The sequence below is a fragment of the Eschrichtius robustus genome, chromosome 14 (assembly GCF_028021215.1).
Source record: "Eschrichtius robustus isolate mEscRob2 chromosome 14, mEscRob2.pri, whole genome shotgun sequence".
Classification (NCBI taxonomy): domain Eukaryota; kingdom Metazoa; phylum Chordata; class Mammalia; order Artiodactyla; family Eschrichtiidae; genus Eschrichtius; species Eschrichtius robustus.
This window is the reverse complement of record NC_090837.1, coordinates 99261494-99276577: the sequence shown is the minus strand read 5'-3', so window position 1 is coordinate 99276577 and position 15084 is coordinate 99261494. Positions and strand designations below refer to the sequence as shown.

The window sequence follows — 15084 nt, the reverse complement described above, 5'->3', positions numbered from 1 at the left end:
ACATCAGGAAATAAAAGAACAACAGAAATAGCAAAAATATGGGTCAGTATAATAGACCATCCATCTCCTCTTGAGTTTTCTAAATTATGTTTGAGAGATGAAGCAAAAGTTATAACACTGTCTTGATGTGCAATTCTAATTGTATGTAAGGGAAATATTTAAGTACTTTTACATATGTAAAATTTACATGTAACTTTACAAGACACAAGCATACCTCAGAGTTATTGTGGGTTCGGTTCCAGACCACTGCAATAAAGCAAATATGGCAATAAAGTGAGTCACACGAATTTTTGGTCTTCTGGTGCCTATAAAAGTTATGTTTACAATGTACTGTAGTCTATTAAGTGTGCAACAGCATTATGTGTAAAAAAAAAAAAAAATATGTGCCTTAATTGAAAAATACTTTATTACTTAAAAATGCTAACCATCATCTAACAATGCAGGGTTGCCACAAACCTTTAATTTGTAAAAAACACAATAATGCAAAGCACAATAAAACAAGGTATGCCCATAATTACATTACCAATAGGGGAGAATAAAAGGATGTAAGGTAAGGATTATACACTTTACTCAAATTGATAAAACATCAACACAAGTATACTGTGATGAGTTATGTATGTATAATATAATATCTAGAACTGCTAAATAGTATTTATACAAAGAGAAGATCCAACATAAAACACCATAAGTAAATCAAAATGGAATTCTAAAAAGTGTTCAAAGTAACCCACAAGAAAGCAGGAAAAAGAAAACAGAGAAACAAAAAACACAGAAAACAAAAAGTAAAATGGCAGACGTAAGCACTAACTAACCATCACTACAATGAATGTCAATGTTCCAAATACATCAACTCTAAGACACAGATCAGCAGAGTGGATAAAAAATATAAACCAACCATATACAGACTAAAAGAAACTCACTTTAAATATAAGTAGGTTGAATTTAAAAGGATGGAAAATTATACACCAGGCCAACATAAATCAAAAAAAAGCAGAAGTGGCTATATTAATGTCAGTTAAAGTAAACTTCAGAGCAATAAAATTACTAGAGACAGACAGGGAAATTACGTAAGCATAAAAGTGTCAGTCCATCAAGAACACAAAGCAATCCCAAACGCAAATGCACCGAACAACAGACCTGCAAAATATGTGAAGCAAAAATTGATGAAACTGAAAGAAGAAATAGACAAGTCCATGATTACACTCAAGAGACTTCAACTATCCACACTCAACAACCCATACAACAACTAGACAGTAAACCAGCAAGGAGAGAAGAACTCAACACCATTAACTAACGAGATCTAATCACATTTCAGAACATTTCACCCAACAACAGTACCATACACTTTCTTCTCAAGAGCCCCAGGAATTCTTACCAATGCAGACCATATCCTCAGTCACAAACTGCATCAAATTTAGAATAACTGAAATCACACAAAGTGTGTTCTTTGATCACAAAGGAATCACACTAGATATTAGTAACAGGAAGATAACAGTAAATTTTCCAAACACACTTCTAAATAATCCATGGGTCAGAGAGGATGCCTCAGAGAAAATCAAAATACCAGAATTTGTTGGACACAGATAAGTCAGTACCAAGAGGGAAATTTACAGCACTAAACATTTACACGAAAAAAGAAGTCTCTAATCAATAATCCAAGCTCTCACCTCAAGAAATGAAAAGAAGAGAAAAATAAACCTAATGTAAGCAAAGGAAGGAAAAAATAAAGAGCACAAATTAATGAAGTTGAAAAAAAGAAAACGATAGAAAAAATAAGTAAAATAAAGATGGATCTTTGAAAAGATCAAACCTCTAGCAAGAATGACCAACAAATAGAAGTGAAGGCACAAACCACCAACACCTGAACGAAACAACATCAAAAGGGAAATACAGGACTACTACAAACAACTCTACACACATAAATACGGCAACTTACCTGAAACAAACCAATTGGTCATGGGGCACAAACTATGAAAACTCACCAGATATGAAATAGATCATTTGAATAGCTCAGTAACTATTAAAGAAACTGAATTTTAAACTAAAACACCCTAAAAAGAAATCTCCACGTCCAGATGGTTCCACTGGAAAATAGCAAACATTTAAAGAAGTAACACCAACTTTACACAACGTCTTCCAGAAAGTAAAAGAGAAGGGAACATTTCCCTATGCATCTCACCGGGCCAGAGAGTAAAAGAGAAGGGAACGTTTTCCTACTCATCTCGTGGGGCCAGGTAACAGGGGTAAAACCTGACCATCACTGCCACTCTATTCATGGAATTTAAAGTCTAACGAGAAGAGAAGCAGTTATAGCCAAGTGCAATCTGTGGTATGAGGGGAAACAGAGTCCTGCAGGAGCCTGGCAGGAGCATGCCATTTTATCCTGGCTGGGGTTGAGATCAAGGAAGCCTTCAGAAGTAGTCATTTCAGATGCTGACAAAGTCAGGAATAACGCCACTGAAATAATGGAGATGTGTAAATGCCAGAAGAAACAGCTAGAAGAGTCCAAAGTAACTGCCCGTGGGATGAGAGGCTGGGATAAGGGAGAATGAAGAAGAGGGGTAGAGAGCCACAGTATCTTATCATAAGCCTTTTACCACCAATTAACTTTTTAAACTATATGTAAATGTTACCATGATAAAATACAACCAAAGCCAAACTTCACAAAATAATGTAGAAGCACAACTTCCAGCCACAATCCATTTCTCCCTGCTCCTCTCACCTAAGTACAACTATAAACCTTGGAAATAAAGCAAGAGCCAACCACAGGAGAGCTCTGGAAGGTAGGAAGAAGGCAGCAGTGAGAGGAAGAGAGCTGGGCTGATCTGGGATGCAGAACTGGAGGAACACAGTGGCAGGACGTCTTACATGCCCCCACCGGACAAAAGGAAGGACACAGGCCCAGCATTGCCTAACTCCCAACCTAGCAAGAAAAGGCAGCCCAGGAAGGCCATTACTCCCCTGGCAGAACAAGAGTCCACCACTACCAGCAAGATAAGATTGACAAGTAGCCATGGGAATTGGCATCCTTTCCCACGGGCCTGAGACTCCTCTATCCCACCCAGGGACACGAGGGCATCCAGGTGGCACCAGTCAGGGCCCCTGCCACAACAAGAGGTTAGAGGCCTCAGGAAGCCCCCGTGTCCCCATGAGCCTGAGGCACCCCTCTCTCGGCGGGGTGGTGGGCGGCCAGCAGCACCAACAAGTGCAACCCCACGACTGAAGCAGCCAGCTCAGGAAATGGCTTCTATCCATGGCCTCTCCTCTTCCCTAAGATCCCAGAGCAGCCAGGGGCACCAGCAAAAAGGATTTGGGCACAGAAAGCCTCCTGGCCATAGTGGTGCTGAGTCTCCTCTCCTACCAAGACACACCAGGGAAGTCAGTGGGTATGGAGAGGGTACGTCCACAGCCACTGCCCAGCCAACACAGCCTCACCATCCACATGGGATGACACCACCACCTCTCACCAAAAGACACTGGGCCTAGGGAAATCCCTTCTTTTCCTCAGCAGCATAAGCAGAGACAAGTACGAGCTCCAGTAGCACCACATAAACCAAGCACACCAAAAATCACAACCCTGAGAATTAAACTGTCATTGGAACCACAGCCGACAAAGGTAGGCCAGGACCTATGTGCTAAATCTAAACAGGGTGATCATCTGCTAAAATAAAAGATATAAATACGGCCCACATTCTCCTAATATAATAGACGAAATATCCAGGAAACAAGCAAAAACCATTCATCATACAAAGAACCAAAACACTGACAGTGTGAATTAGAAAAGACAATCAAGTGACACCAAAACTAAGATTAACTCAGATACTGGAATTATGTACCAAGCATTTCAAGCACCGAACATAAATATGCTTCAACGATCAATTTCAAGTTCTCTTGAAACAAAGAGAAATTATAAAACTTAAAAATACAATAGTAGAAACACAACTTCACTGGATGGGATCTACAGTAGAGTGAAAATGACAGAGGACAGAATTAGGGAACTTGAGAACAAGTAAATAGAATTTACACAGCCTGAACAACACAAGAGAAAAGAAACTGGGGGAAAAAAGAGCCTAAAGGAATTACGTAAAACTAACAAAAGATCCAGCATTTGTATCACTGGAGTCCAGAAAGAAGAGGAGAAAGGGGTGGAAATGAAAGAGGACTTGAAGAAATAATGGCTAAAAACTCCCTAAGTTTGGGGAAACAAAATACAACAGACTCAAGAAGCTCAGTGACTACCAAACTAGTTAAACCCAAAGAAATCATACCAACATACATCAAAACATGAAAGCAGCCAGACATAAATGATGCGTTACCTATGGGGAACACCAATTTGAATGACAGTGGACTTCTAATCAGAAACTATGAAGGCTGGAAGGAAGTGGAACAATAGTTTCCAAGTACAAAGAAAAGAAGTGTCAACCAGGAATTCTATACCCAATAAAACTACCTTTCAGGAATAAAGGAGAAATAAAGACATTCTAAGATGAAATCTCAAGACGGGCTATAGGAAGGTCTTGAAATAGAAAGGAAATAAAAAAAGAGAGAATCCTGGAACATCAGGAAGGAAGAACAAAAAGAGCAAAAATATGGGTAAATACAATAACCTATCCTTATCATCACAAGTTTTATAAACCATATTTGATGATTTAAACAAAAAGTATAACACCATCTGATACTCAGGACATGATATTTAAATTGCAGGGGGGAGAAGGGAGGTAAAGGAACCAAAATGAGGTTTCCACATAGTAAAATACTGATACCAATACACTACGGTGGTAAGTCACACACATATACTGTAATACCCAGAGCAAACACTACAAAAACTATACAAAGACCTACACCAAAAAACACTGTAGCGATATCAAAAGAGTGTTCAAGTAAAAGGAAAGTAAGAAGAGAAACAGAAGAATGAGAATCCGAAGAAACACAAAACAGATTAATAAAATGGCACACTTAAACTCTAATGTATCAGGGACTTCCTTGCTTCCTTGGTGGTCCAGTGGTTAAGACTTTGCCTTCCAATGCAGGGGGTACGGCCTCGATCTCTGGTCAGGAGCCAAGATCCGACATGCCTCAGGGCCGAAAAACCAAAACATAAAACAGAAGCAATATTGTAACAAATTCAGTAAAGACTTTAAAAATGGTCCACATCAAAAAAAAAAAAAAAAATCTTAATAAAAAACTCTAATGTATCAATAATTACCTGAAATGTAATGGCCTAAATATACCAATCAAAAGACAGAGATTGACGGATTGAATAATGGAGAAACATGATCCAACAGAAACTCACTTCAACAACTTAGATAGGTTGAATGCTAACACCATGCAAACATTTATCCACAAAAAGCAGATGTGGCTACACCAGTCTACTAAAGTAGACTCCAGAGTAAAAAAAAAATTGCCAGGGACAAAAAGAGAAATATTTCCTGACAATAAAATAAGTTTCCACCCTGAAGACACAGAGATCCTAAATGTATATTTACCAAATGACTGAGCCTTAAAATATATAAGGCAAAAACTCACAGATGCGAACTTTGATGGAAACCTATTGTGAAATAGGTGGCACGTTTTCAAATAATATCTCCTAAAATCAACCACTTAGAAGATTACCTAAGCAATTACTCTTCCAGGTAATATCAGGGAATAAAGAAAACGATACTTCTCCACTTCAGGGCCAAACACTAAAAATGGGCACCTTACTAGCTTCTCCTGTAACCCTCAACAATTCTATGAGGAAAAATACTGCCCCCCGCCTCTGTAAAGCAGAGGAAATTAGGGCTTATGGTTACCTAAGATCAAACAGCTAGCTAATACGGAAATGAACCAAGATTCAATTCAGCTCTGTAACAGCATAATATGTACTCTTTTGACTACATGTTACAGCCTCTCAAATAGCCCAAACCAAAAACTATTCTAAAATTGGAATCCTGAAGCAACTGGCTATTGAAACCTGTACTTTTTCCCTCTATGTACTAAAGGCTGATTGCTTCTACAATTGCTCAGGAATAAAATTTTAACAACTCTGAAAGGCATTATCTCCCCTTCCTATGAGTTTCTTTTTCTAACCACTCTATCATTTATAAGTGTAGTATTCTTCCCTTTGGGTAAGAAATAAGTTACGAACTAAAACCAACTAGGGTATGAGACTTCCATTTTAAATCAAAGGTCTGCACTGTTTAATTCTACCACTTACTAACTGTAACAATTTAACCTTTCTGAATCTCCGTTTCCCATTCTTAAGAGCAAAAATTCTTGTCAACACAAAGTACTTTGTATGTACACGTTCAAGTAAAACGTGCACTTAGTAAACAAACTGAAATGTCTTCACTTGCTGTTTACACTTGTGAAAGTGATTCCCGACAAGGTTTGTATTTCTAAAACTAACTGGAAGTTGTATCTGTCATCTTCGCGATTTCTCCGGTGACACAGTACGGGTCTCGGAAACTAACTGCGTGATCGGTGCCGTGGGACCTGCGGTGCCCGTGCTACTTGAGGGAGCAGCCCCCCGAACCCGAGGCTCTTCCTCCTCTGCGCTCAGCCCGGCGCCGGCGCGCACCAGGGTCGTGGCAGCGCCCGGGCCCCTCCCGGAGCGTGGACGCCCTCCCCGGCTCAGGCGCACCCGCGGGGCTCCGGGGCCGGCCGCCCTGGGCGGACCCCACCGGGCCGGGCGGGGAGGGGCGCCTGGGCGGAAGGGTGGGGCGGCACCGCCGTTACCTGCTGGGCCGCTCGGCCCCCGGCCCGGGCCCCGCCGCGCTGAAGTAGGCCGCGCGTTTGCAGTTGGCCGCGGCCGCCGCGCTGCGCACCGGGCACAGAGGGATCTGTTCCGCCATGTTCTGGCCGCCACCTTCCCGCCCCTCCTGGATCCCCCTCTGTTCGCCGCCTTTCCCCGCCCTCTCCTCTCAGCTCCGACCCCGCTGAGGCTCCGCCCGCGCGCCCTGCCCCTTCACCGTGCGTCGAGGCCTGATGGCGTCACCACGTGTCGGGGCCCGATGACAACACCGTCAGCGATGGTGCGGTGCGGGAGGCGGAGACACCCGAGACCCCGCCCTCCGCGCGTCGGGGACCGGTGACGTTACCTGCGGCGAGGGCGCGAGTGGGACGCGGTGGCGTTCGGAGGCCCGGCTCCCCGCGCGTCGGCCACCGGTGACGTCACCGCGCGGCGAGGGAAAGAGCGGCGGCCGCGTAGTACCGCGCAGGGCGGGGTGCGTGCGCGCATGCGCCGCTGGCCGGACTGTGCTGAGCGCGCATGAGCCGCAGCGCTTTCTAGTAAGAAGTGCGGCGGGTGTTGGTCCGCCGGTGTGCCCCCGCCCGTGGGGACTTCCCTGAGAGCCAGGTGCAGGGCACCGAGGGCCTTGCCGCACACCCCTGGGACCCCAGCGCACCGGAGCCCGGCCCACCTCCATAGCGCAGTGCGCAACCTGGACGCCGCGCGGGGCCGACCCGCCTTCCCTCCTCCGTCCGGCGGCGCCCCCTGCACACCCGGTCCCTGCAGGTTCCCCCTGTGGTGAATGAAGCTGGTGGCCAGTGCCTGTTGCCACAGTAGCATGTGGGTCTTGAGTGTCCAGCTAGATCACCACTCTCAACAACTGACAACCCTGAAGGATATACTTTATTGTCCTATAGGCTGTTAGCCAGTTTTGTGTATAACCCAGCAGTCTTACCCTAACATTCCTATGTTAAATCGCCTCTAAATACCTCGGTCCTGCAATACTCTCTGAGCTGATCTCAGTATCTGACTGACTGTATCTTCCCTCTTAATAAGTTGAATAAAATGTTTGGCCCATCTTTACTATGTATCTGCACGAGAGTTGTTTTACCTCTCGAAAATTATACTTTAGCAAAATGACAAATTTTCAAATATTGAAGAAGAGCTTCCTTATGTATTTTTAAAAACGGATGACTGGGTATCGAATCATGGAATTTAAATGCCATTTGATACATTTGAAAGAGTGATGTCACAGTTCTGTTTTTTAAATGTAAATACTTAACTAAATGCCAAAAATGCATCAGTTGTAACTATTTACACTTATAATGAAAACTTTGAACTATCAGTACAAAATGTGTGAAGGAATACATACTTCTACAAAATTCTAGGGAGTCAATGAGCAAAAAAGTTCAAAGACTGCTATCGTAATGCACAGTTTTTTTAAAAAAACTTCCATAAAATAAGAATCTTGTAAAAAATCCGCCTTTAAATATATCTTTTATAGGCCAATTTTAGCATTTATGATTTCTTCCTGATACTTTCTTTGCTTTGCTCTCATGGAACTCTCCCTCTAGAGAAATGCATTCTTTCTCTGTACAGGTAGGGAATGGAAGATGGGAAGTTAAACAAAAATAATCTTCACTCCCACCCCCTCTAACATATACCTGGATTCGGAAGATCCCAACGTGGACCAAAACACAAGATTTCCAACATCATGTTTCATTCCTTGAATAGAAATATATTTTAAAGGGGAAAGATTAAGTACCCTCCAGATTTATGATGCCTTGATTTCTTATAAAGGAGAAAAATGTAACTCCAACAGAATAAGGTTTTTATTCAATTCACCACACAATGCTCTCACATTAATTATAGCTAGTTCATAATTTAGAACGAATAGATTTTTGTGCAGTCATTTATTCTAGCTTCTCATATTCTGAAGGAAGAATTTAAGTCAACCACAAAAATGTGTGTGTGAGCATGTGTGCGTGCATGTGTGTGAGTGGGTGCGTGTATACATGGCATTTATTCGGCACCTGAAACTTCAGCCATACCTTAGAAAACCGATAACTTGAAAAAGAACTCCTGGCTGTTTAGGATTCAGCTGAAGTACATTTAGATCAATGTATTTAGACGGTTCATAGTTTCCTTTAAACTACTCATTCAATTACTGCTTTGTAATGAACCATAGATGTTTCAACTACTCTATCAAAATGGGAAAAAATGCAATTAATAGCTTCTCATGGAGAGTTTCAAAGGGTTAGCTAAAGAATAAATAAACTGGAAACAAGCTTTACTCTTTGGAGTCTCGTTACAGTTGGTTGGGATTTGGAATCAATAAGGCTGTTCTGTATCAACAGCTCTGTGGCTGACAAGGTCTTTCTACCTTTCATTCTAATGCTTGAGAATCTTTCTAGGCACAATACCATAGTCTCAATAATGATAAGAAGTGGAACAACCCAATCAAAAAAATAGGCAGAAGATCTAAATAGACATTTCTCCAAAGAAGACATACAGATGGCCAAAAGTCACATGGAAAGATGCTCAAAATTGCTAATTATTAGAGAAATGCAAATCAAAACTACAATGAGATACCACCTCACAGGGGTCAGAATGGCCGTCATTAAAAAGTCTACAAAAAACAAATGCTGAAGAGGGTGTGGAGAAAAGGGAACCCTCCTACACTGTTGGTGGGAATGTAATTGTTCAGCCAATATGGAGAACGGTATGGAGGTTCCTTAAAAAACTAAAAATAGAGCTACCGTATGATCCTGCAATCACACTCCTGGGCATATATCTGGAGAAGACCATAATTTGGAAAGATATATGCACCCCAATGTTCATTACAGCATTATTTACAATAGTCAAGACATGGAAGCAACCTAAATGTCCACTGACAGATGAATGGATAAAGATGTGGTATATATATATATATATATATATATATATATATATATATATACACACACACAATAGAATATTACTCAGCCATAAAAAGGAATAAAATAGTGCCATTTGCAGCAACATGGATGGACCTAGAGATTATCATACTAAGTGAAGTAAGCCAGACAAACATCATATGATATCGCTTATATGTGGAATCTAAAAAAAAGAAAAAAAAGATACAAATGAATTTATTTCCAAAACAGAAAGAGAGTCACAGACATGGAAAACAAACTTATGATCACCAAAGGGGAAAGGGGGGTGGGGGGGAGAGATAAATTAGGAGGTTGGGATTAACATATACATACTACTATACTGTATATAAAATAGGTAACCAACAAGGACCTACTGTATAGCACAGGGGACTATACTCAATATACACAAAACTGTACTGCTGGGCTGTACACCTGAAACTAACACGATATTGTAAATCAACTATACTTCAGTAACAGATAATAATAATAATGACAGAAGTGGAAAGTCTAAAAGTGGCTCTAGAAGAAGTTTATTCTTTTGTTGAAGTTTCATTTTTGTCTCTACCACTTCAGGCAGGTGAAGCTAATCACTTCAAAATTCTTAAAATGAAATTGTTCATATTGAGCATATTTATTGCAAACTGTGGAAGCCCACAAGATACTGTATAGGATGTTCTCAATAATGATGTAAAATTCTCTTGAAAATTCAGAAGAGAGGGTATAATACCAAGTACCACCATATTATAATTTTATGTTCAGAAAATTCTGTATGGAGAATTCTGTATATAACACTTTATATACAGAATATATACATGGAATAATATATATGATTTGTATAAAATATCTTATTTTGGAAAAATGGAAATCAGTCTGCTCATTTTGTAAAAATAGTGCTTCCATTAAGAGTATCATATAAAATGAAATTACTGTATATTTATATATACACACATATCTGTGGAGGAAGAGATTAAAGTGTATGTACCTTCCAGATTTTTCTTAGACTAATGGGAGAAGAAAAGGCTGGTAGTGGATTTTGTAACTCTACCTTATAGCAGAGGGGCTACAGTAGATATTGCCAGGTCTTTCCATTTGTGCGAGATTTGGAGGAAGAAATGGCCTGCCTGTCACCACTGAAGTAAAGGAAACCCAAGCTCTACCTGCCCCTGACTGCCTGGGCTTCTAACCTCAGCTCAGCCTTTGGGTTTAGGGCCAACTGGAGGTGTTCATAAAGGCACGTGTCCGAGGGTGGTGGTGCTAGGTAGGACCCTGCAGTGTTTGCCTTCGCCTGGTGTATCACACTTAGCACCAACCCTCAAGGAGGCCGTTCCACATTGTTGCAAATGGCAGGCTTTCCTTCTTTTTGAAGGTTGAGTTAGACCATCTTTTCTTTATCCATTCACCATCGATGGACACTTAGGAGCCCCTGCCCCGGCCGCATCATACCGCACCGTTAGTAACTCCCAGCCCCAAACAGAAAACAAGCAACAAACCAAGACATCAGACACGCGGCAGGGGCGGAGTGTGGGCACCTTCCTCTCCCCGCAAGCTCACAACTCCTGCCCCGTCCAGCACAGGACGACTCACCCCTGACCACCTCCTCCGATTGACAAACGCAGGGACCTGAACGCTCCCAGGGCGGGGGGCGGCGTCCTTACCTTGTCCGCGTGACCTTGGGGCATTTGGTGACGTACCCCATCTCCCAGGAGCCCGGGAAAGTGTCAGACAGAAGAGGGCTCCTTCGGGGTATTTGTGCCCTGTGTTGTCAGCGGGCACCTCTCCAGGCCCAGAGTCAACGGATGAGGTGAGGCCAGCAGCGCGGGGATCTTGTGTCCACGGGGCTGGGGGGTGGCGGGGGGCAAGCAGGAATGGGAGGTCTTTGTCTTTGCCTTTGCTGCCCCGGATTGGGCTGCACATCACAAGAGGGCTTAGTTATGTTAATAATGGCAATTCGGGAGATGCAGATTCAGGGTAACCCCGAAGAGTGTTTCAAGGAAGAGGAAGAGTCATGGGTTTGTGAAAGACAAAAAGCCACGAGGTTGTTACCAGCTGCCTGGAGAGAATTGTGCCTGACCCTGACTTGACTCGGGAAATATTTGGCCTTAAGGAATCACAAGTTGTTTTAGGATAGGGGGTCTGATAAGTACACCCCGTTTCCGGCAGGGGTTCTGGATGACTTCATCAGGTCAACAGGTCAGATCCCCTCGGCTGGGACATGCACAAGTCACCCTCCATGACCTCCCAGTTCCTTTCTAGACACTCTCTGAGCGACACCAACTCTGTTTTGATTTTCCTTTCACCTGGGTCCCTTTTTATTTTAAATCTTGTTGCAAATGATGTGTATATCTGCTCATTTAGCCAATGACCTCTCTATGTGATTCTAATAAAACTTTATTATATAAAACAGTAACCGGCCCCCAGCCCTGTGGTTCCAGGAAGTCGTAGGGGACAGGAGGGAGACAGAGGCTAAGCCACCGTCGCGCACACCGTGCGCCGCGTGGGAAGCCCCCGCTGGGTGAGTCCTGCTCGTCTGGTTTCTACTGAGGCCAAAAACACACAACGTAAAACCTACCACCTTGTCGGTTTTTACGCGCACAGCACAGCGGGGTTAGGCCAGCGCGTTGCGCGGTGGGATCCCTGCAAGCGCTCACCTTGCGAAGCTAAATCCTCACACCTTCCCCACGGCCCCCAGCGGGCGGTCAGGTCCCCGAGGTTCAGGGTCCCCGTCTGGAAAACAGGCTGAAGTTTCGATGAAGAGATGCACTGTGGACGCTCCCTGGACCGGGCCTGGCCTGGGAGTGGTAAGTGCAGGCGTCCAGATGCTGGAGCCAGCCCCTCCTCCAGGCCCATCTCGGCTCACCTCCCGCAGCAGGCCGGGCAGGGGCGCTGTCCGCAGGACCAGGTGACGGGAGCGGCTTGGGGTACACCATGGCTGACACGCCCTGTCCACGTCCCCAGCGGCCCGCGGGTGTCCCGACGTGGGCCCTTTTCCTAGGACGAGGCTCCCCGCCTGGCCCTGGGCTGGTGGGTGGCAATCCCCCCCGCAGCGGCCACTACCCCCCTGCCCCGCCCCGGTCATCTCCTGCTTGTCACCAGCTACACCATGGGCGTCTCGGTCACGGCCCCTCCACCGCTGGGCTCTCAACAGACTCTGTGGAATGAACGGCCCTCCCACTTCATTATGAGCCGTTGTACCCAACACACTGTAGACACCTGACATCGCCTTCATAACCCAAGGCCGCCTGTGTTTTCCAGCCATGGTCGTGGGAAGGCGAGCGCGTCCCCGCCCCTTCTGCGAGACTCCAGCGTGTGAGGGCTGCTGTGAAGATCTTGAGGGTGTCTGGAAGGCTGCCTTTCTCACCCCGCCCAGCCGACCTCTGCCTCAGCTGCACCTCCGATTCCATAACTGACACCACACGTCTGAGGCCAGAGGCGATTAGCAGTGCTGCATCCGGCGTCTGCAAGCTCAGAACTTACTGCGAACCTCCTTCACGAGGGCCTGTTCTCGCATCCTGCACTCGCCGAACACGCAGGAGAGGGAAAGCAGCAATTATTGACAATCACTTTATTAGGTATAATCTGCATCTATGTCTGGAAGGATGGAGCGATGCTCCCGGGAGCCCTGCATCAAACACGGGTGCTTCCCCAAGACCCGCTCCCTCCACTCCGAGCCCAGCAGGGTCCCCTTCTTCCTGGAAGCACAGGTACAATTTGTCACCACACAAATGACACTGTACTTGCTGTTGACATTCTTTGATCAGATAAATGACCTGTACTTACTATGCTGAAGGCAGTTTCCATGAAAATTTCATATTGGGAGCATCTTAGTGTAAGTTGAGACAGAAAGGTTTGGAAGTCTTGACGATGGGTAGAAACGTGGGTCCTGCTGACACGTGTCTACGACTGTTTTCTAGAATAAAAGCGGAAGCTTTGGTGCCCAGTCACCTACGTCCCTGTTCAGGGTGCCCTGTGCCCCTCTTGTCTGCCATCCCGTGGGCCGGAACGGCCCCTGTGGGCCCAAATGCAGGCGCACTTGCTCTGTGCCCTTGCAGGACAGAGCAAGGACCGGGCAGGGCAGGAGCCACTTCTAGGTGTTACTTTGGCAGCGTTTAGAACTTAATCATAAGAAGCTTTATAAAACGTGCTACCAGTATCACAAATCACCTCTGAAAGCCATATACTCAATGAAAAAAAAAGCACAAAATTAGAAGAAAGACCCAAAAAAGCACTCGTGAGTGCTTTCCTTAAAAAAAGTTTGAAAAGAAGGACAATTTCCTTCCCTCACAAGAATAGCACACATTCCTTGCGGAGGCTGAATGATGAAGTGGTTGAGGGCGTGGGCTTGGGGGGCTTCACCCCACCCACTCCCCCCTCCCCCCCCCAACTCGTCCCCTGTGTCCTGAGCACGCTGACCTTCCTGAGCCTGGGCTCCTCGTCTGTCTGATAGGAAGTCAGCGTCTTCCCCACCAAAGCTATATGAGAAGTTCATGGGATCATGTATTTTAAGCATTTGGCCTAGTCCTGGTACAAAGTCAGTAATTTTAAGGTGGGACTCTTATTCTCTTTTTGTATTTGTCAAAAAGCAAAATTGCCCCCCTCACCCAAAAACCATCATTGGAAAATGTAGCAGTGGCCTGATGTGTAGTTATTCAGGATGTTATTTACAGCAGGGAAATGAGGGAGGTCAAGGCTGAGTCTGCCTTTGCCCAGCCATCCGCAGGTGGGAACCACGGGAAACTGGACTGACGAAGAGGACTGATGAGTGGGTGGTGGGCGTGTGACCTCCTGGATGGGACACCAGGGCAGGAGGGTCTCCGTGATCCGCAGAGTGAGAGAGACACTCAGGTATGCATGTCACAGTTTGTCACATCACCACCTGCTGTTGTTTCACTTGCCCACAACAATTTGGATTCAACAGGCTTCAAAATGTTTTCTTTAAAAAAAAAACAAAACAACTTTTTCCAAATTGGACGATTGACAAGTTAGTATACTTTCTATGCAGCTGAGTCCAGATGTGGGTTGATTGATTTAGAGACAGAATAGCAGTATGAGTAGTCGTGGAAACACATTACCAAGGAAATTAACTATTGTTGTAATATGATAACTTTCCATGTGGACGATAAATCGATTGTGTGTCAGACTACCTTTGTGCGGAATTTCTGCTCTGAATGTCTACTGTGAGAACAGAGAACATACGGAATAATCAGTGGTAATTGTTGCCTTCGTTGATATATTAGAAGAACGCAGTCAGTCTAGAAGAGAGAGATGATAACAAAATACATACAAAATAAAGATTGCTAATTAAAATTAACCTCTTGGGAAAATTGTAAGCTGGTCAGAACATGTGATTTTCTTGATTTTTTTTTCCCCCCAAGATTGGTTAAGATTTCTTGGACTCCATGCGTAAAAGAGACAGACTGTCCTGGAAGTGAGATCAATGCAGTAAGTTCCCCGTGGGGCTGC

At 44.3% G+C, this 15084-nt stretch overlaps 1 protein-coding gene across 6 annotated transcripts in view; it reads right to left on the bottom strand.

The window, feature by feature from the left end:
• The window catches only part of ATP9B (ATPase phospholipid transporting 9B (putative)), a 252828-nt gene that overhangs the window by 214553 nt on the left and 23191 nt on the right, over positions 1–15084 (bottom strand). For 3 of the 6 annotated variants that reach the window (XM_068562636.1, XM_068562637.1, XM_068562642.1), the window contains exon 1: positions 6718–6890. The exons of 1 other annotated variant lie outside the window; for it this stretch is intronic. In XM_068562636.1, coding sequence (XP_068418737.1) covers positions 6718–6833 — 116 coding nt within the window. In that variant the 5' untranslated portion in view covers positions 6834–6890. Of the gene's footprint in view, positions 1–6717; positions 6891–6950; positions 6999–7079; positions 7125–15084 lie in introns of those variants that run through there. 2 more of the 6 variants (XM_068562640.1, XM_068562641.1) reach the window with 2 other exon arrangements.